This window comes from Pelodiscus sinensis, chromosome 8 (assembly GCF_052426305.1).
Source record: "Pelodiscus sinensis isolate ZL-2025 chromosome 8, ASM5242630v1, whole genome shotgun sequence".
NCBI classification, from domain to species: domain Eukaryota; kingdom Metazoa; phylum Chordata; order Testudines; family Trionychidae; genus Pelodiscus; species Pelodiscus sinensis.
In genome coordinates, this window is record NC_143059.1 from 54,209,988 (window position 1) to 54,231,884 (window position 21,897).

The window sequence follows — 21,897 nt, forward strand, 5'->3', positions numbered from 1 at the left end:
TGGTGGATACTTCATCCAAAGTAATCAGAACTCTATCGTTCCTGTCTCCTGCCAGCTCTTAAAGCTGCAGGCACCCTGGACAAGCCTTGTGGTAGAAAGCCGGCCTGGGAACAGCACCTGACTGTGCAGCTCTGACTGCCACAGGCCTACTGACCCATGGTGGAGCCACAAACCAACCAGCACTCCTGGCCCTTGCAGGGAGCAGCTCCAGGGGTCCTAAAAACCACCCAGGGGGACCAAGAGGCAGGCACCTTCCTGATCCGGAGCAAAGATCCTGTCCTTCCTCAAGCTGTGGGGCAAGGAGGAGACATTGCAGGATCTCCGTTCCAAGCACCACAATGCGGACATCTTTGAGCACGTGGCCGAGTCCCTGGCAGAGTGTGGACACCCACCCTGGACCTTAGAACAGGTCTGGAGGAAGGTGAAAGAGCTCTGTCAGGGATACGTCAGGGCCAGAGAGCACAGCTCACGCTCAGGGATAGGACCCCACACCTGCCTCTACTATTAGAAATTCCACCAGATCCTGGGGGATGGGGAAGCTGTTTCCCCTGTTGTCGTCCGGCCGGAGGCCACAGCAGAGGAGGAGGAGAACCAGCGCCAGCAGGAAGAAGAGAAGGAGACATACACCATCACCCTGTCCCTGGAGCTGGTTCCTGTCAGTCAGGATGTCTCCCAGGCCTCGTCTGATGCCAGGGAGGGATCTTCAGGTGAGTGCTCTCAGATTGTCACACACACAGGGCAGGGGAGATGGGTGTAGAGGGGATGGGGTGTGAGCGTCGCTTGGACTGCTCGGGCTGGATATCGTGCTGCAGTCCGTGCACGTGAAACCATGTTCAGCGTTAGTGTGCACCATGCCGACTCAGCAGGCAGCCCCTTGAGCATGGGTGGGATCCTGCTGCTAGGCTCAGTGGAGGCCACACACATCTGGCCCCAGGAGGGAGGGAGCCCTCCCACCACCTGCCTGCTTCCAGCCATGACTAGACACAAGGCTGCAGGCACGACCCCAGATACACTGAGGAGTGCAGCACACAGCACACGGGCATGCCTGTACGTGCGAGGCACTACACACTCCTGCGGATAGTGCTGCGAGCTGCAGGTGTGTGAGCTCCCCTACGTTCAGGCGGGTCAGGAGGCACCTGAACCATGCCTTGAGGTGGCCGAAGGTGCACTCGACCTGAATCCTGGCCCGGTTCAAGAAGGCATTGAATTGGTCCCTGCTGGGGTCCAGGTGGCCAGTGTATGGCTTCATTAACCATGGCATGAGGGGGTAGGCAGCATCCCCCACGATGCATAGTGGCATCTGCATGTCGTGGCAATGACAAAGTCGTGGCAGGGGAAGAATGTGCACGCTTCCAGCTTCCCGTACAGGCTGGAATTCTTAAAGACATTGGAACTCCAGCCTGTATGCCAGCATTGTGTGCCCTGCCCGACCACCCTACAAAAATGTCCGTGAAGTGTCCACGGTGGTTGACGAGGGCCTGCAGCACCATGGAGAAGTAGCCCTTCCTATTAATATACTGCACTGCTCAATGCTCAGGTTTGGGATGTGGGTCCCACGCAACTCAGGAACCCCAGAATAGCAAATCTGGACATGATCGGGTCCAGGTCTCCCAAGTGAATGACCCTCTGCAGCAGGATTGAGTTGATGGCCCTCACAACCTGCAGAAGGAGACAAACAAACACACAAAACAGAGAATGAGAGAGGGAGTGCCTGAGCCTCTCTGTTTCAATTTCCCATTATAAAATTAGGATAATAATACTTTCCTACATCACAGAACAATTGTAAGGTGTTTAGATACCATAATGATGGGGCCACAGAAGTATCATAGATGGATAAAATATAGACCATATAGGAACACTAAATAACAACAATAATTAAGGGTATGTCTACACTACCCTCCTAGTTCGAACTAGGAGGGTAATGTAGGCATACCGCACTTGCAAATGAAGCCCGGGATTTGAATTTCCCGGGCTTCATTTGCATAAGCGGGGAGCCGCCATTTTTAAAACCCCGCTGGTTCGAACCCCGTGCAGCGCGGCTACACGGGGCTCGAACTAGGTAGTTCGGACTAGGCTTCCTATTCCGAACTACCGGTACATCTCGCTGCACGGGGTTCGAACCAGCGGGGTTTTAAAAATGGCGGCTCCCCGCTTATGCAAATGAAGCCCGGGAAATTCAAATCCCGGGCTTCATTTGCAAATGTGGTATGCCTACATTACCCAGCTAGTTCGAACTAGCGGGGTAGTGTAGACATACCCAAAGAGATCCACTATGCCTAGTACAGGTTGGACCTCGCTGGTCAGGAACCTCAGGACCTTACTGGTACTGAACTAGGGGATTTGCCAGACCAGTAGAAGTCCCTCCCCTCATGACCCCCAGTGCCCTCAGGCTAGGGCTCTAGCCCAGCCATGCTGCTGCTTGGCGCCAACCCCAGCCCCTGCTGCTGCCTGCCTCACTGGGGCTCCCCAGGCCAGAGCTCCCTGACCACAGCTGGAGAGGAGCTCCAGAGCTCCACAGCCGGAGTTCCCTGGCCACAGCTGGAGCTCCCTCACTGCCATCAGGGCCGGAGCGCCACTGCTGCTGCCAGCCCACCACCGCCCGGCTACTGGGGCCAAAATGCCCCACTGCGCCATCTGTCCCTAGTGACATGGGGCTCCTGTCTGAGTCACCGCCTCTCCCCACACCTCACCATGCTCCTGCCCCACCACCAGAGCCCCCTGTTCCCGGGCTCAGTGCTGGATCTTGAATGTTGCTGGACCAGAGAGTCCAGCATTAGGGAGGTACAAACTGTGTATTTCAATTGTGTTTTGATTGCCGTGTCTCTCCTCTGTGAGGTTAATAAAACTTTCTCAGAGAAAATAAAATCTTCATAACAAATTACTTTTTTGACTTTTGTAGCTATGTTGTTATTACATAGAACAGTCTGGCAGAAACAACTAAAGCAAGAAATGTTTTTCATGGGGAAACACCTGAATCAAGCTGAAATCTAATAGATCCATATTTCTTGTCACCGTAGGTTTTCTCCCTTCATACCTTTTGGTTTGTGGGCAGGTCATGCAAACTGTATTTAAAGCTGTATCAGCACACTGAGGAATAGCTACAGCCAGGGTTCGCTGAGCCGTGGCGAGCCCCGCTCGCCAGCCGCGTGGTTCAGCACGCTGCGCATGCGCAGACACGTTGTGCATGCGCTAGTCATGCTGCAGTGCTCTGCCAGGCTATAATCTACTCGCCTGTGGCGAGTAGATTACCTTAATTGTCGAGCTCACAGCAAAACAACATCTAAGCCCTTTAATGGCGACTGTGTTTCAAAAAGATTTGTGATGTCAAGCCCGTGCACAAAAAAATAGCTTGATAAGGAATTCAGTATGGCTCTGTTCTAAGGAATTTCCATAAATTAGGTTTTCATATGTTCACAAGCAGATGGGTATCTCTGATTTAGTATACTACAGGATTGTGGTAGATTCAGCTATTTGTACAATTAATTCAGCACAGCTTCTCAGCATGTTCCCTATAAAAGAGCTATAGATGACCAAAATACTGGAAAGTACTCCAATATTCCCTTTAATGGGGAAGTTCTGCTGTTAAAATGTTTATACATCTTTTAGAAAAGAACCTTGAGGAGTTTTGATGTGAAGTACTGTTGAAATTGTTGTTGTCTTCAGATCTCAGAGCCAATGTCAAGTCTAGCACATGAGCTAAACCCTGTAGTATCCAGTTCAGCAAGGTGAAACAGAGATGTTGCCCAGTGTTTCCTATGCCAAGGGACTCCTGCTGGTTGTGGCAGGATTTCTCAGGGAAAGCAGAAAACAATGCTCTATGCATCTGTTCCTGAATTATTTAATTCAAAGGAAATTTTTCAGTCAGTGTCAGTGGGACCCAGATCACAGCACACTGCAGGGAAAAGAGGATCACTTCCCTGCTCTGAGCAAGGGCAAAGGTATGCTTATTTGTTGCAGGCTATCACATACCTCCTAACCTACAGACTACAGCGAAATGAGGGCCAGATGTGTCGGCTGCTACATTAGCGTGCATTATCTCCTACCACCAATCCCGTGCAGTCATTTCAAGCTGCATATGTATTGGGCTAAAATCTAACCACATTTGTATTTTAATTGACAGACATTGTCTGAGAAGCAGGTTACTTTTTTATCACTTCCAAGAAGGTTAAAATCTGATCAGTGCCCATTTTCCTTTGGTGCAAATGTGGACATTTATAAGTGTGTGAAGTGAAAATTAAAATGAAGATATGATGACAGAAAAACAAGTCAGGAATATAATTGTAGCTTCCACCTGCTTCCTTGTGTCAGTAGAATGAGCTAATTCCGTTGAATGAAAATGTTAGGGACCAGAACATTTGCCACAATAAAAAAAAAGATGTTTAATACTGTCATATGCTGTGTGCTGGTGGGTTTTACATTCTACATCTATGGAATGGTATTATAACATTCTCACTTATAAGGGATTTCAGAAGTGATTTGGAATATTGACTTAGAGAAACTCAGTGCTTGATTTATTTTCCTGTTACTTTCAAAACCAGTTACTTAAGAAAACCATGGAAGGAGGTGGAAGGGGAACTGACTTTTACTTTTTATCCTTATTTAAATTACAAAATCCAAATACAAATATTCTGTGGTAGATTTCAGTTGGTTTCAGGAAAGGAAAGATGCCTTTGGGTTTGTAATAAAACTATTTTTGGTTATCCATCCTGACCTTAACAAGTAGCCCTGGAGAATAGCAAAAAACAAAACAAAATTTAAAAACCCATTGTGTGTGTGTGTGTGTGTGTGTGTGTGTGTGTGTGAGCTTTTTGATTGCAGATTTTTGTGTGTGTGTTTTGGCAGGGGTTATCTCCTAAATTCCTCATTTCCATCTCTGCTGGATGTAAATTGGCTCTGTAGGGGTATGTCTACATTACAGAATTTTGTTGGAAAAATGGCCGTTTTTCCAACAAAACCTGAGTTACGTCCACACTGCAATCGCATTCTTCCAAAAGTAAATCAAAGGAACAGAGGAGTTTTTCTGGTGTTGGCAATCCTTTTTCTGTGAGGAAGAAACCTTTTTCTGGGAGAGTGCTTTCGGAAAAAGGCGTGTGTGGACGGAGACAAGGGAGTTCTTTCAGAAGAAGAGGAAAAAGCACAGGTGCCCTGGTGGCCACTCCGTCAATAGTAATCACAGCTTAAATGTGAGAGAGCATCCAATCAGTCTGGATGCTATCTTTTGAAAAAGCAGATTGCTTTTTTGATGCACTTTTGTGTGTGAACGCTCTTTTTAGGAAGAAGTTTTTTCGGAAGATCTCTTCCGAAAAAAAGTTCTTCCAAAAGAAGCCTGCAGTCTAGACATAGCCTAGGTCATGGATGACAGTGACTCTCCTAGGGCAATCCCCCCATTATTTCACAAGGTCAGGAAAGAAAGATGCTACTATAAGTGAACTAAATGTATTCAGAGCTCTGAAGTTGCTCTATTATTTTGTATCATTTTACACCAAGAAAGACTTGAGATGCCAGCATAGCACTTTTCAGAACTAATACCCTAGTAAATCCTCTGTCTCTAGAGATACTTAATTGAGTTACAGAAAAACTCAGTGTAGGGCTTCTGTCTTTTAACAATTATTTAATAAACATCACAGCAGCATGTATATTATGGGTGGTTTTCTAGCTTTTAACTACACAGGCAAAAAGTCCACTCTTCCTGATGATAATCAAGTTTTTGCAGTCTAAATTAGTAATAATTTTTAAAAAAAGGCTGAATATTGATTCAAAATGCAAACCAATTAACTGGTCTTGAAAATGCTCAGGGCTGGGGGGACAGATTTACAAAGACGCTTAAAAATGCACATAGGTACCAAAGCCAAGTGCCTAACTGTTATTAATTTTCAATGGGAGTCAGATACCTCACCTGCCTAATGACTTCTGAAAATCCCCCTGGGCTCTTATTGGCATGTGTAGGTACCTATGTATTTTTGTAAGTCTGACCCTAAGTGCTCACTATCATCCACAATCTTATTTACAGTAATGGGAATACTCCTACTAATGAGACAAACCCAGTAGCAGCCCCACAAAGTCTTTATGTTTTTGCTAGCGGGGGTTGGTTCACTCATTATCTGAGCTGTCACCTCCCGATGAAAGAGAAAGGAAAATATCAGTTGCCAGCCATGCAGAAGTTTGGTGAACATGGGATAAGATTGTTTTGAGAGCTGGTAAAGCTCCCTCTTGCCTCTCAGGCTCCTATACTGATCACCAATAAGCCATAATACTTTCTAGAACTAGCTAAGGGCTAAATTATGACTTTAGTCCAAGTAAAGGAGCTGCATTACGTACATAACCCCAGCCAGGAACTGTGACTCAGAAGCACCTCTGTGAGAGACAGTTCCTTCCCCGATCCATGCTGGCTCTCAAACCCAGGAAGGAGGGGCTGGGAAGGAAATAGGTGACTGCTGCCCATCAAAGGGCGTAGCTTACTTCTTTCCTCACACCTCACTAACCCTTCTGGCCTGTGAGTGGTAGCAGTGGTGGGGAGAGGAGCTAATGCTTTGCCCTTTCCCTGCCCCTCCTATTCTCTCCACTCATAATAGGGAGTACAGTACCAGAGAATAGGGGCTGTGCTCCATATCAGATTGACCACAGGATCTGAATAGGTCTGATTCAGTTGAGCATAGAAGCCGTGGCTTCTAACTCCTCTGCAAACCCCTGATAAGTTGAGAAGGACAAGGGCCATTAGGTAAGAATGAGAGTTCCTGTCCTGGGACTAGCTGCTAGAAGTAGAGAGGGTCTGGCTGCAGGTGATGTGGAGGGGAGGGCCTCTTAAGAGTTCAAGTCTGTGGAACCTGGACCATATTATTCCCATTTTGTATTCATATTTCAGTAATGCCCCAAATCCTCACTCAGCTAGGGTATGTCTACACTACAAAGTTAGTTCGAACTAACGGACGTTAGTTCGAACTAACTTTAATAGGTGCTACACTAGCGCTCCGCTAGTTCGAATTTGAATCGAACTAGCGGAGTGCTTAGTTCGAACTAGGTAAACCTCATTTTACGAGGACTAACGCCTAGTTCGAACTAGCTAGTTCGAACTAAGGGCTGTGTAGCCCTTTAGTTCGAACTAGTGGGAGGCTAGCCCTCCCCAGGTTTCCCTGGTGGCCACTCTGGCCAACACCAGGGAAACTCTATGCCCCCCTCCCGGCCCCGGACCCCTTAAAGGGGCACGGGCTGGCTACGGTGCCCGTGCCAGGTGCAAGCCTGCCAGCACCCAGCTAGCAGACCCTGCACCTGGCACGGCACAGAGCCACCCACCCGATGCCCCCCAGCCCTCCCCCTCTTGCCGGGACCAGGCTGGCGGCTCCCGGGAGCTTGCCCTGGACCGCAAGAGGCGGGCACCTTCCTGGGCTAGTGCGGACATCGTGGACCTCGTCCACGATCTCCGCACTAGGCACAGGAAAGTGGCTGTCTAGGGCAGGAGAGCTGCCAGCCTGGCCACCCAGGACCAGGTGTGCATGAAAATCAAGGGGGTCCACTGAGACCCCCGACACTGAGCCCTGAGCTTACAATGGCCGTCCTGGGTCAGACCAAAGGTCCATCTAGCCCAGTAGCCTGTCTGCCGACAGCGGCCAACCCTAGGGACCCTGGAGGGGATGGACCGAAGACAGTGACCAAGCCATTTGTCTCGTGCCATCCCTCTCCAGCCTTCCACAAACTTTGGGCAGGGACACCACTCCTACCCTCTGGCTAATAGGACTCCATGGACCCAACCTCCATGACTTGATCTCACTTCCCTTTAAACTCTGTTCTAGTTGTAGCCTTCACAGCGTCCTGCAGCAAGGAGTTCCACAGGTTAACTATTTGCTTTCTGAAGAAGAACAACTTTCTCTTACTAGTTTCAAGCCTGCTACCCATTCCTTTCCTTTGGTGTCCTCTAGTCCTTCTTTATGGGAACTCAGGAAGAACTTTTATGAATGCACCCTCTCCACCCAACCCCTGCTTTTAGAGACCTCTATCCTGTCCCCCCTCCGTCTCCTCTTTTCTAAGCTGAACAGTCCCAGTCTCTGTAGCCTTTCTTCATCTGGGACCTGTTCCCAACCCCTGATCATGTTAGTTGCCCTCCCCTCTCCCAGCCTTTCTCTTCCCCTCTCCCACCTCCTTTTCCCAGTCTCCCCCAGTTTTGTTCAATAAAGACAGAGTCAATGTTGGAAGAAACGTTATCTTTATTTTGTACATCAATAAGAAGGGGGGCTAGGGAAGGGTAAGTGGAAGGAGGTGAGGGAGGAATGGGGTACGAGCCCCCGATGGGGAGGACTGGGCTGGCTCTGCGGGCTTCTGGGGGTGGAAGCTCTCCTGCAGCCCCCCAATTACTCCCTCTCCCCAGATGGCAGCCTGTGGCAAGTGCAGCCGGGCTGATGGCCGAGTGGTGTGATGTGCCCAGTGTGAGCACTCAGGGCACTCCAAGCCAGAACTTCTTTGCAAGCGGGGCACCCCTTAGAACTGTGTGTCCGGGGTGGGGGTCGGGACCCTTTAAGCGCAGCCCTCGGCTAGCCTGAGACAGCATCTCCACGCTCTAAGTCCTCCTCTGATGCCCTGCCGGCACTGCTTCCGGCCATCCTTAAGCCCTGTTCAGAGTCCACTCAATGTGGACTTGCTAGTTCGAACTAGCAAAACGCTAGTTCGAACTAGTTTTTAGTTCTAGATGCGTTAGTTCGAACTAGCTTAGTTCGAATTTACTAATTCGAACTAAGTTAGTTCGAACTAGCGCTGTAGTGTAGACGTACCCCTAGGGACTTATCCTGCTGGGAACTCAGTAAGACACCTCTTTGTGAACCTGTAGCGTTTGATCCCTTTCCATCTGCTGGGAACCCAACTTCAGGATTCAGTTCATATGCCCCTTCTTGAAATACCATACTTTTTAGGATTCATACAGCCCTCATTTTTGCACCTGGAAATGGAAAGAGCCTGTTATTAGAAGTAGGATGAGCCACTGAATGGAAATGCTGTTGCTTAAATTCAGGGGATTTTATTCCTAGAGTTTTTATTAACTTTTTTCATCCTCACTGTCAGTGATGGTAGGAATTGCAAGTGTTTTGTGGCTGCGGGGGGGGGGGGGGGGCATATTCATGGGTAATGGAAATTCTCTGGAATTAGTACGCCGGCTCTGAATAAACTATCAAAGAAGCTAGACTATTTTATATACTGGGAGGCAGGAGAGGACTGAACATTATCTTGTGTGTGCTGTTCATTTCCATCTTCTTGAGTTTTTAAATTGTCTGCCAAAGCCAGTTCTGCATTTTGGTTCCCCAGCCAAGAGCTGATATTATTTTGCCATTTGGGATTTCAATAACTAGCAGTTTTATTAAACATACTTGAATACATTTACAAACAAAACCCAACACACATGACCACAAACAACAAAATCCTTTGCCTTCTGTCTAGGAGTGACTGGGTGACATCTTACAAAGTAATGGTGAGCAATGACAGTCACGCATGGATCACTGTCAAAAATGGATCTGGAGACATGGTGAGTAGAACAGAACAGGAGTGCTACAAAGAATAGTGGGAAAGCATTACCTGAGAAAAGAGGAATCACACTGACTTTTGACTTGCCAGTGGTATCTGTCCTCGAGAAGCTCTGTGAGGCCACAAGGGGAATATGTATACATGCCCCTAGTCTTCTTCATTGTTTGAATGTTCCTGCCTCATGTCTGCCAATCCTTGCAGTGTAGATATGAATTTGAAGAAGTGACCCCCCCCTCCCGCTTCTTGCACACAGGAGGGGATAGATCAAATATGGAATCCCCTATGGATGTCAATGTGTAGACAACTACATGATTAACTGACAAGCCTGGGCTTATTGGTTAATCTTGTTGACTACAGGCACTCCCTCCCATGCTACCTCTATATCAGAGGCAGCGGGGGGGAGGGGGGAAATCCAGTGCCCAACAGCACTGGATCTGTGTGTCCAACACCATGCTGCGACCTCTAATAGAGGCAGCAGTGCAGAGGGTGAGCGGGCAGGTGGGAGCTGATACACACGGGGAGCTGGCTTTCAAGCAGACCTGCCTACCCCCTCCAGACATGCTCCACTGTGGACCAGCCTGCCCCCCCTGCAGCTTCCTTCAGAGGCAGCAGCAGGGGAAAAGGGGGGCAGAATCTGGTGCTGGGGGGGGAGGCATGTTAAAAGCCATTTTCCCATAGCATCAGCTTCGTGGAGCTGCCTGTCCCCCTACCCCGCACTGCAGCAGTGTGGGGGTGGGGGTGGGACCCCAAAGCAACCTCTGTCTGCAGCAGCCTAGGCCCACCATAGACAGAAGCTGCTCCACAGGAGCAGCCCCTGTCTGTGGGGAGCTAAGATACCCCACGGACAAGGGCTGCTGCCATCCCGTGCTGCTGCTTCTGTATCTGAGGTAGCAGTGCAGGGCAGCAGGCAGGAGCCGGTCTGCACAGGAAGCCACTTTTTAAACTGGCTCTCCTCACAGACGGGCTCCCGCCCGCCATGCCGCAGATACAGAGGTAGCAGTGCGGGTTGGCAGGGGGCTCCCTGGGAGTAGAGCCGAGAGCGCAATGGCTGCCAGCCTCACATCTGGGGGCTATCGAATAGTCATGTAACCGTTAAAATTTCATGTCGTTACACAACTGTTAAATTACATGCTATCTAACATCCCTAGAATTCCCTCCATGAGCCAGATCCTTAGTTGGTGTAAATCCGTTGATGTCAGTTGAATGACACCGATTTACAGTAGATGAAGATCTGGCCTCCTGTGTTGAGCTGAAGGGGTCCCCACATGCATAGTGAACTGTGCTTTTCTAGAGCTTGACACACCCTGCAGGTAGCTTATCTCAGGGTGAGCTGGGGGGAATTCAAAGTGAAATGCACTTTTCTGCTCTTCCCTTAGAAAAGAATGTTCTGTCTAGACCACGCTATTGAGAGCAGGATGCCCTCTCTGCAGCTGCAGTGGAATTCTGGCCACTCGCTCTGTTTGGCAGACCACTAATTTGACTCAAACCTCTTGTGTACCAGTGGGTAGTACAATAAGATCTCCCTTTCTGATATGAGTTCAAAGGCTACTTCATCCTCTTCCTATGCATCTCAAAGAGCACTCATGCAATGCAGGGAGGAACTTGGGTTTAAAGGTGTTTGAACAAGATTTGGGAATGTGCTATGAATGCTGAGGGCCAGGTTCCTGAAAGATGTTGGCATGAGTGAGGAACATATGCAAAGGAGCTATATGTCATTGCATGTGGTGTGCAAGGGCCACAGACAGTCTCTACATATGGAAAAGTCAGGCATGTGAGTTCTATGCCTTTAGGGTGGACATTGTTTGAGAGAAGCTATGGAGAAGATGGGACTGTGACACTTTCCCCTTTTACTCTGTTCCACTAATATCTGAGCTGACTGTGTGATCTTTATGAAAAGCAGTTCCTCTCTGATTCCCCCTCACCTGCCTATCAGGGCATAATCTCATTCCAATCTTTGAGTTTGATCTAGTTCCAAAAGTTTGGAAAGCTCTGTTGAACTGAACTTGATATTTTTATATGTTTGAACCTGAATAGATTTTTGAAGGAAACAGTGAGAAAGAGATCCCGGTTCTCAATGAGCTGCCAGTACCAATTGTTGCTCGTTATATCCGTATAAACCCTCGATCATGGTACGAAGAAGGGAGCATCTGTATGAGACTGGAAATCCTAGGCTGCCCCCTGCCAGGTAAGCACACTTCTCAGTTACAGTTGGCAGGATTACCCACAAACTTTGCCAAGACCACATTAATCAGCTCATAAGGAGTCCTAAGCATGTCTTGGCATTAACAGCTCTCTCTTGAATGGACTATCAAAGTTCTGTAAAAGGTAACAGAATTACAGTCTACCCAGCTGCAATGATAGCATCAGCGTAATTCTATTTAAACACAACAAAAGTATGAATAATGGGCATGATTAATAACCCAAAATTACTCTTCTGATCTAATGAGAATTCAAGTTCAAGATGAGATGTGATTCATAAACCTTATTGAATGCACATGTACCCTTGTTAATAGAAGTATGCATTGAAAGGCTGATTTGTGAATTGCATAGAGTCATCGATTTTTGAGGAAAGAATGGACCACTATGACCATGTATTATGACAGCCAGCATAAGATAGTCTAATGGACTTCCCTGAATAAATTACTGCTTCAGGTCTGATAGCTGTGCTTAAACTACAGTATTTTTTTATTCTTTTTTTGGAGGGGGCAGGAATCCAACTGGGAATTAAAATGTATCAACTGTTGACAAATGTTAGCAAATGGTTTCATTTTCCTTTAAGATTATGAAAGTCACACATCCTGAAAGTCAACACAAAATCTTCTGAATACAAGCTATTTCAGTAATCATACTCATGCAAAATGTATCTAGTGCCTAACTAGGTACCGTATACAAGGTGGAAACGAATTTGAGGCCATTTCATAAAAAGGTCATTCAAAATTTCACATTGCCTCAAGCTTACATCTCAGTTATGGATTATCATAACATAGCCTAGTGTCATGCTCAGATATAGATGTGTGTGTGTATATGTGTAATTTGTAGTTTTGTTTGCTCAAGTTTTGAGCTGCTCATTCTAAATCTTTCATCTGCTTTTTTTCCCTTTAAACTGAAATTCTGGTATCTTGGGGTTATCTCTTCCTTTTCTTCCCGCAGGAGGCTATGAATAGTGCTTTCAGAAATACTAGAACCTAGACAAGAACTGCCTTTCCAGATCTTACCATTCCCATTTTAACTGCTTCTTCTCTGAGATTTGCTGCCTCCAATTCCACTGTTGATGTAGGTTCATCCCACCAATTGAAAGTGCAGAAGAAAAAACCTCGTGGACCAGCAAAGAGCAATGAGCACCTCAGATTTCTATTTGAAGTATACACCATATAGCCTTGGTTAGTGTATCTACAGGCACATTTTTTAGAATACAGGATGTCAGACAGAATTAAGTGAGAAACTCTCCTTCTTACTAGGGAACCAGTAGCAAGTGCACAGGAGGGACAAGCATAGTGGTTTCCATGGTATTATGAAGGTGATGCTGATACCATGCTAGAGAGTGACATGTGCTGTGGGAGACATTGAAAGTTCTTTACCACCATTAAGTCTCAGTTCTGTAAAACTGGTCTTTTTTTGATTCAAGCCAAAGGCAAAATGTGGTGCTTTGAAAAGTAAATGCTTTTTAATAATAGCTGTGTCATAAATACTGGATGTGAACACATAGAAACACATGCTGCCAGCTGCTGATGAGTGTGAGCACTGCTAATCACCTGGGTGGCATATGAATCTCTGCTGTGCATCCACCCAAGTGCTCAGCTTAGAGGAAACACTGCTGCTCATGTGCATCTGTAGGATCAAGGCATAAATAAACCACATAGGGTGTAACTACACTGCAGGGCTTAATTCGAAATAAGCTATTCAATTTGAGCTACGTCAATTGTGTATTTTATTTCAAAATAGCTTATTTTGAAATAGGGAGCATCTACACAGCACCTATTTTGAAAGTGATTTTCTGTTTAATCAAAGGCAAGACATGATTATTTGTGGAAGGAGAGATGGCAAAAAGTCTTCCTGCAGCAGTGGAATAGTACAACACTCACAAGCTGAAGAGAAGGATGATGAAGGCGGCACTGGTTGTTCTATTTCCCCCCTGGTTTCCAAAAACGTTGCTACTTAGATACAGACTGACACATTCAGTCTTTTGCAGCTGTCTCAGAGGGATAGAAGTACTTTTCTTTCTTGTCTTTGCTCTAATACAACATAAAGAAGCTGGATTTGATAAAAAAATCAAAAATATTGGAGGAGATAAAAATTCAAGAGAGGCTTTCATGTATGTATTATGTCAGAGAATGATCTCCACAATGGATGATTCTTTTAATAGAATAAATTCATGACATGAATTTAATATAATTTTCTGAATTCTTCAGATTGAGCTAAGAGGTAAAAATAACTTACATGATAGTATGTGCAAGTATATACTCTGTTTGATGGCATAATCTTTTGCAGTGGATACTCCATTCAATAGCTCTTTGAGCTACAGAACATTTCTTGCTACAGGTTACACCTCTAAAATCCGGAATTCTCTGGTCCGGCAACATCTGTGGTTGGGCATGACCACAGATGTTCCAGGATCAGAGAGCCCTGGAGCTGCAGGGTGGAGGAAGGGGGCAGGCAGCACATGGCTCAGCTGTACTGCTTGGGGACGGGGGAGCAGGAGCAGGTGCACAACTCAATTGGGCTGCGAGGGGGACTGGGGCTGCGTGGCTCAGCTGTGCTGGGGGTGGGGTGCCAGGAGCCGGTGCACAGCTCAGCTGTTCTGGGGACAGGCCATGAGCTAGAACGTGGCTCATCTGGACTGCGGGGGAAGCTGGCAGGGGTGAGAGGGAGTGAACTGAATTCACCTTTCCTGGTCCAGAAAAATCCCCTATCCAAGACCAGTCAGGTCCCAAGGGTGCCAGACCAGGGAGGATCAGCCTGTAGATCGGAAGACATTAACAAACAAACAAACAAACAAACAATAGACTCTCAAAACCCTCGAACTCATATCCTACTGATGGGTAATCATTTACACAAGCAGTTCCATTGACTTCAGTGGGATTGCTTATGCGAGCGACTGCTGTCTGTGGTGTCAAAATCTGGCCCTTTGTGTTTTTAATTTTATCAATGTAGAGAATTAAAGTCTTTATGTAGACAAATTCATATTAGCTTTCCTGGAAATTTTTCCTATGTTGGGGACTGCATCAAAATAAGTCTAAATTCAATAAGGGTATATCTACACAGCGACATTATTTCAAAATAACTTAGTCCATGTCTACACAGCAGGCAGTTATTTTGAAATAATGTCAAAAAACTGTCACGCTGGAGGACTTCTTACTCCGACTCCTGTAACCCTCATGGTATGAAGAGTAAGGAAAGTTGGAGAAGAATGCTCCATTTTGAAATAATTGCTGTGTAGATGCTCCCAATTTCGAAATAAGCTGTGCCATTGACATAGCTCAATTTGTGTAGCTTATTTTGAGTTAAGCCTTGCTGTGTAGATATACCCTATGAGATTTGAGTGTAGCCTATATAACATATCCCTATATATTCATCATGGGGGATGTGTTACAGCATGCTGTAATAAAATGATTGTCCTCAGAATGTTTCCTTTCACCTCTTCATTGTTCCATAAAGTTCTGTTATGAGCACCTACTCCCTATGCTTAGAATGGGGAAAGTTGTTGGAATCTGTAATATTTCTAGAACAAGTATAAACTTTACATTTGCTTATTATTAACAGTTAAAAGAAAACTTTTGAAAGATAACTCCTATAGACTAATGAATTTATTCTTAGGCTGAACATACATTCCATTTTGGCTGGGACAGTCTCTTTTCTAAGCCCAGTCCTGGACATCCTTATTTTTTGGGGACAAAACTAGGTATTAGTACTGATTGCTCCTACAAATGGGAAAAATGGCCAATTGTGCTAAAAATTGGGAGACACCCCCCTAATGGGGTATGGAGGAAGTTGGGGAAGGGGAGCAGTGACCATGAAAATAGAAACACATGATTTACTCTAGTGGCTGTCTGTACATTTCTTCAAGATGTGTTTAATATCCATAATATGTTTAATTTGCTAGAGACAGTTCAGACTTGTGCATGTTCATTAGGAACAGGGTGTACGTTCCCAATCAGTAAGTCTGAGATTTTCAGAGTTACCTAAGGGATTTAGGCGTGATCATCCTTTAATTTTAATAGGAGGTATATCTAAATCCTTTACAATGCACTGAACACCTCCAGAAGAATACTGACAATCAAATTAGGCCCAGGAAATGGGTTGAGAACAGCCCTCCCTATGACGTCACCCGTGTGTGTCTGGCATGTGGCACAGGCAGTGGATCGGGCTCTGTGTGCCTCATACAGCACGGATGCAGAGCCGGTTGGAGTGAGGTGCAACGGTGTGCGGACATGATGGCCCATTAGACGACAGCCCACCGGGAAATTCCTGGTATTCCGCTGAGCCAGTCTGCCCCTGAACACCTCAGCCACAAACAAACAAACAAACAAACAAACAAACAAACAAAAAATGCAGAATTAGAATGGCTGCAAATTCTGTGAATCTATACAAGGGAATCTTTATCATTTGGTAACGCAAGGTGCTTTGAGAGTTGTAGTTTCACCCTCCTATCTTAATGAGACTCTTTTCATACATGGCATTTCACATCCACCCCTAAAGAACACTAAAAACTGAAGAAAGAAAGACATAATTACTTACCATTTATTTATTTGTTTATTTGTACATACTATGGTAGCACCTGGGAACCCCTTTCAAAGTTCATGGTCTCATTGTGCTAAGCACTGTTCAGACATGTAACAAAGAGACAGATCTTGCCCTAGAGAACTAAAGTCATCATGACAGACAGGATACAAAAGGAGACAAAACTAACAAATAGGGTGGAGCAGAATCGGAGGATGCCAGAGGTGAGCAGAAAATTATAAGCATTTGTTTTATAAAAGTAGTTTAGATTAATTGAAAACTCTCTATGTTCTTTAGTTGAGAAGCAATTAGACATTGTGGCAATTATTTCTTTCTCTCTCATTCACACCCAAACTCTCATAGAATTACAGATAGAAAATATCATATGTCCATCTCTCTGCTAGTGCAACAGATTTCTGTATTTTACACTATGTTGTTTAACTTTGGGACAGAGGTAGAAGTATATCAGAAACGATTCTTTCAAGGTTCCTTTGCCAGCCAGTATATAAATTAGCTGTGATTCTGGCTTAAATGGAAGTTGACATTGGAAAAATCAATACATTCTTTTGAATTCATCATAATCGTCCTGACTTTCAGGGTGTCTTCTTCCTAGAAGGGGGAGTGATTGTTTGAAATAATGCCAGGAAACCACAGTTGAAATGCTACAATGATTTTAGCTGCATGGGGTCTTATTTTCTGTTTGAATGATGGTAAACAGTTGTTGCTAAGACAGACTTAATATATAGCAGATGAGAGTGGGGTTTTGGTTGGTTGGGGTTTTTTTATGTTTTGGTTTTTGTCTTCTGCATTTTGCTCTGTTATGTCCTAATCTATATTCCTGCTGCAACAGAAAATTCAATGGTCAAAACAGCCTGAAAATAGAGGTTGGCAAAACGTTGTTTGTTCACAAGAGATCTTACGTTGTGCACATTTTAGAAGTAGCACCAGAGGTGCAATACTCCTTTTGTAGGACTGTTTTCATTTTCAATGGAAATGGGAGGTCCCTTATTACCTTCTTTGGGTTTCACCCACCAAATCTATGGCATTCCTAGGACACAAACATGTCATGCATAGACAAAATGCCAGGCTTTGAAAGTCTCTCTTAAAGGAAGGGAATTTTAAGTACTGATCTGGGCTGTGGGACGTTAGCAGCCCAGAGGGTCATGGCGGGACAAAGCCAAATGTTTGGTGGGCCACATTTTGCCAGCCTCTGTTCTAACAGTAGACTAGAACGTGGAAATGCAGAACAGAATAACAATGAAAAATAATCCCTGGTGCGGGTGAAAAACTCAATTAACATTTCAGAAATGTCCAAAAATGGTGGTTTGGGTTCACTGCTTGGAATTAGCATAAGCTGGAGTTGGGAGTGTTTCTAACTTTTCCAAAAGAGTTTGCTCATCCCACCTTTTTCTTTAATGGAACTTCCAGTGCATTCAGCTGGAAAGGCAAGAAAGCACAGGTTTTTGTTTCACCTTCATCTTCTTGCTTGACACTAATTATTAACTGTCACGCTGCTGGTTTAATTAGATATGTGATGGCCTGCCTTCTGTTGAGAAATGTTTCCATGGAACACATCACACAGAGTAAATTATATCCACATGGTAAAGAAAATAGTCTGTTAATTTTCAATTAAAAAGCCCAAAAGCTTTTGCAGTCAATTTAAGAAAATACTTAGCTAGAGATAATTCTTACTATCAAGTGTGGGTCCATTATTTATTAGACCCAATATTTTTCAGGCAGTACACAATCTCTGAAAATGCTAGCATCAAAGAGCTACTGGTTCTCTACAGTAGCTAATTATCTGGTAGAAACATAACATTTGCTGGGGCTTTTTCCTTTGAAGTGGCCTTTCCATTCTTAAATCCATCAGAATGATGCCTTGATCATTTTCTAGTGTCTTTTGCCCTTTTACAAAGCACTAGAATGTGTTTTTTGCTTTTCCTATTATTCCCAGTTTAGTTGTTAATGCAGAGTAAATGTGTCAGTTACCATAAGCTTGCTGTTTCTTTGCTCCTATTTGGTTTAACGAGTTGATTTGTATGGTAATTAGTAATATTTCAAAGCTGCTGTTTGTTTACTTCAGCTATTCAAAAGAGTCTTCATTAAACATGACTAGGAAAATGGTGTTCAGAGCAAAATGCTTTCTCTCCATGTTTGGCATCTCTTCCTTTGGGAATAGTTAATAACTATATGCAATTTTTAAAATTTCTTTTCTCAGACCCAAATAATTATTATCACAGAAGAAATGAAATGACAACCACAGATGATCTTGATTTTAAACACCACAATTACAAAGAAATGAGACAGGTAGGCCACACAGAATGCAATTTAAGTTCTGGCATGTGTACAGGTGTGGGTGGGTGATTGTGTTGGGGTTCTTGTTTAGATAGTTGAATTCTATCAACTCCTAAATTTTGCAGAGCATTGTAGGGGAAAAGTGAATGTATAGGCAGCTGAGATCTATGCATTTTCCAAATACATCCTAGCTGCAGATAAGGCTTTTCCAAAGAATACCTTGACCAAGTTATTTTGTAAGGGCTTACAGAGGAAATTCAGTGTCCATCAACAGACCTTGATAGTTTCATTTATTAACTTTGGGTACAGTATTGGTGTGTGTGATAAACCATTAATGAGAAATACATTCTAGATCTCAGAGAGCGGGTTTCTTTCTGCCTGCCCCCTTTCTTTGATAAGCTACTTTAAAAGGCACATGGATTCTTCCTAGCAATGCACGTTTTGGCCGTATGGTAGATCCAGAGCTCTCTGAGGTTGGTAGGCGTCTTTTCATTGATTTCAATGGACAGTGGATCAGCCTGGTGAGATTTCCATTGAGTGTCATGCTTATGCATCTATTATACAAATATATATTTAAGGACTTGTACTAGTACTTCAGAGTTATTTAAGATGAGCATTTCCCCCTTAAATGCCACAGAGAAAACATTAACAAAGACTTATGAGCTGAAGATGCAAGAAAAGGATATTTAGACTTTGTCACTAGACAGCGGAATGGTACTCATGGAAGGAGGTATTTTATGAATAGATATACAAAATAAAATATTATGAATCTGGAAAAATTATTTAGAAATCAGAGGTTTACCATGTTTGTTTCAACTGTGAACATACTGTCTAATCTAGATTTGTGCATTGGTGTGTTATACATTAACATTTTTGTAAGCTGACATCACTATGAACACAGCACTCTAAAGAAGATATGATTTTTCTTTCTATTACTGTGGTGACTATTATTACATCAAAATGGCTTTAGAAACTACATTTAACATTTATGTGACATTTGCAGCTTTTAAAATTGGCAGGTACAACATTTAACGTACAGTACTTTGAAATGTCAGTTTGTTTTTAAACTTTTTTCTTGATGATGAAAAAGAATCTACCTGGCCACAAAAATGAATGCTGGCACATATGGCTAAAAGTCTAGCTACTTCTTTGTCAAATTTCCATTCAACCCTAACAGATTTTTCCCTGGTGGTGGTGGTGACATTGCCCATGCTTATTGTTTCAACAGTTTGCTTTTGTGAATACCCAGAATAAGAACATTGCATTATGTTTGTTCCTTCAGAGCACACTAAAAGTTCTTTAATAACAAAACTGTGGTCACAGCTCCTTGCCCACCCCCAGCTAGGACAGCTCCCCCCAGCTCCCTGACACCCCCAGCCAACACAGCACCCCCCCCCCCAAGCTAGGGCAGGTCCCACCCCAGCCAGGATAACTCCCCCAGGGCCCCCCCACAGCCAGGGCACCTCCCTGCCCCCTCCCCGCAAGGGCAGCTTCCCGAGCCCCCCCCAGCCAATGCAGCTCCCCCCAGCTCCCCACCCCCTTCCCAGCCAGGGCAGCTCCCTGCCCCACCCTGGCCAGGAGAACTCCCCCCAGCTCCCTGCCCTCCCAGTTAACACAGCTCCCAGCACCCCCCTCCTAGTGTAGGGCAGCTCCGAATCTGGAGCTCCCTGGCTTCCAGCACCCCCCGTCCGAGAGGGCAGGTCTCAGCCCCAGCCCCAACTGCAGTGCAGGGCAGCTCCCAGGCCCCCAGCCACACCTTCCCCTGCAGCTGGGTACAATGCTGGCCCAAGTTTGACCAGTCCCCTGGCCAGGGCACGAGGGACAGGAGAGCAGCCCAGCTTCCTGATCCCATGGGGCAGAACTCTGCCTGCAGAGCAGAGACCCCTGAATCCCAGATCCAGGGTCTGTTTGTTCATTGCAACAGTCACTCTCACATGGCAGCCAGACGCTGCTCCAAAAAGGGAATAAGTTATCGGCCCATGGGCTGAGGGTGGAATGGAAGCCGCGCCTTGCCAGGAACGCAGGGTGTCTGGCCAGCCTACTGGCACCTGGATGACAGACTCCAATGGCTCCATGATGCTCTCCAGTGGGTGTGAGTGCACGGTACGCACAGACAGCGCAAGGTGGGGGCAGAGCAGTGGGGACATAGCCATGGCAGCAGCAGGTCCTTCATGAGCAAGATGGCGGCCAGGTCTGCTTTTGCCCCCCACGCCAGGTGAACCTGAGTGTACGTCTACTGTCACAATGAGACAGGTAATGCTAGTATGAATAAAACAGGCATGATAAAATTCCTTGCTTGCTTACACCAGTGTAAATCTATAGTAACTCAGCTCACATCAAATGAGTTATTTTGGATTAATACTGCTGTACATTAAAATAAAAATTGACTCAGGTATAAGGGATATCACAAAGGTATCAGCAGGCTCATGCCATGTAAATGCCCATGTACCAAAAGAAAGGTAATACTGCTAATCTAATTAGAAACCCACCAGTTTTAATTATCTACTTTTAACTTGAAATAGAGGGAAAATCTAGATTTATGTCATCCCAGACATAGGTGTGGGATGTGCTGGAGAAATATTTCTTCCTGTCTTGCTCTTCAAATCTAAAGATAATATGCTCGGACTTGAAGTATGTGAATCATTATCTGAGTGCTGAATTTTCAGTGTATTTATACTGCATGAGTCATCATTCATTTCTATTGAGCAATTGTGTACTGAGTCACACGTTTAGTTCACCAGAGATTTCATGGCCTATATTCTAGCACAAAGATTAGACAAGTAGAAACTCAATTGGCATAATTAGTGTCAAGAACAATAAGTGTAAATGCATTTTGGATACTAATTGCACAAAGAAAGATTGGTCAGGTTTGAAATATCTTTGAAAACAGCTTGAAAAGAATTATTTCCCTAGTTCTTAGGTAAGGAGAAAAATCAACATGCGATTAAACAATATTAAGGGCTGTGAACTGGTCAGCTGTGAACTAGATGTCCTTTGCTGTGCTTTTTCAGTAGCATAACTCATTTTGGAGCACTCTCGTCACGGAGAAAGCTGCCAGATGGTTCAGGGTAAAATTGGAGGAAATCATGACCACACACCATTGAGGATGTGGGAGAATTCATTGTCTTTGAGCACTTAAAGCACAACAGCTTTTAAGAGATGTGTGGATTTCCCCATTCAACATACTGCTGTGTTCATTGTTCAGTTTATTGTTGACAGTTTTGTTAACGACTTTACTTCTGACTATGTTGGAAGAAATAGCTAACTAATGAGTTTTCCACTCTGGGGGTATGTCTACACTAGAAAGTTAGTTCGAACTAACGGATGTTAGTTCGAACTAACTTTCCTATGCGCTACACTAGCGCTCCGCTAGTTCGAATTTGA

General features: G+C 44.9%; 1 protein-coding gene across 2 annotated transcripts in view; it reads left to right on the plus strand.

Annotated features, from left to right (window-relative positions):
• Positions 1-21,897, plus strand: part of CPXM2 (carboxypeptidase X, M14 family member 2) — a 138,381-nt gene that overhangs the window by 81,645 nt on the left and 34,839 nt on the right. For both annotated transcript variants that reach the window (XM_006136104.5, XM_089780188.1), the window contains 3 exons: positions 9,418-9,502; positions 11,536-11,686; positions 18,437-18,525. In XM_006136104.5, the coding sequence (XP_006136166.3) occupies positions 9,418-9,502; positions 11,536-11,686; positions 18,437-18,525 (325 nt within the window). The remainder of the gene's footprint in view (positions 1-9,417; positions 9,503-11,535; positions 11,687-18,436; positions 18,526-21,897) is intronic.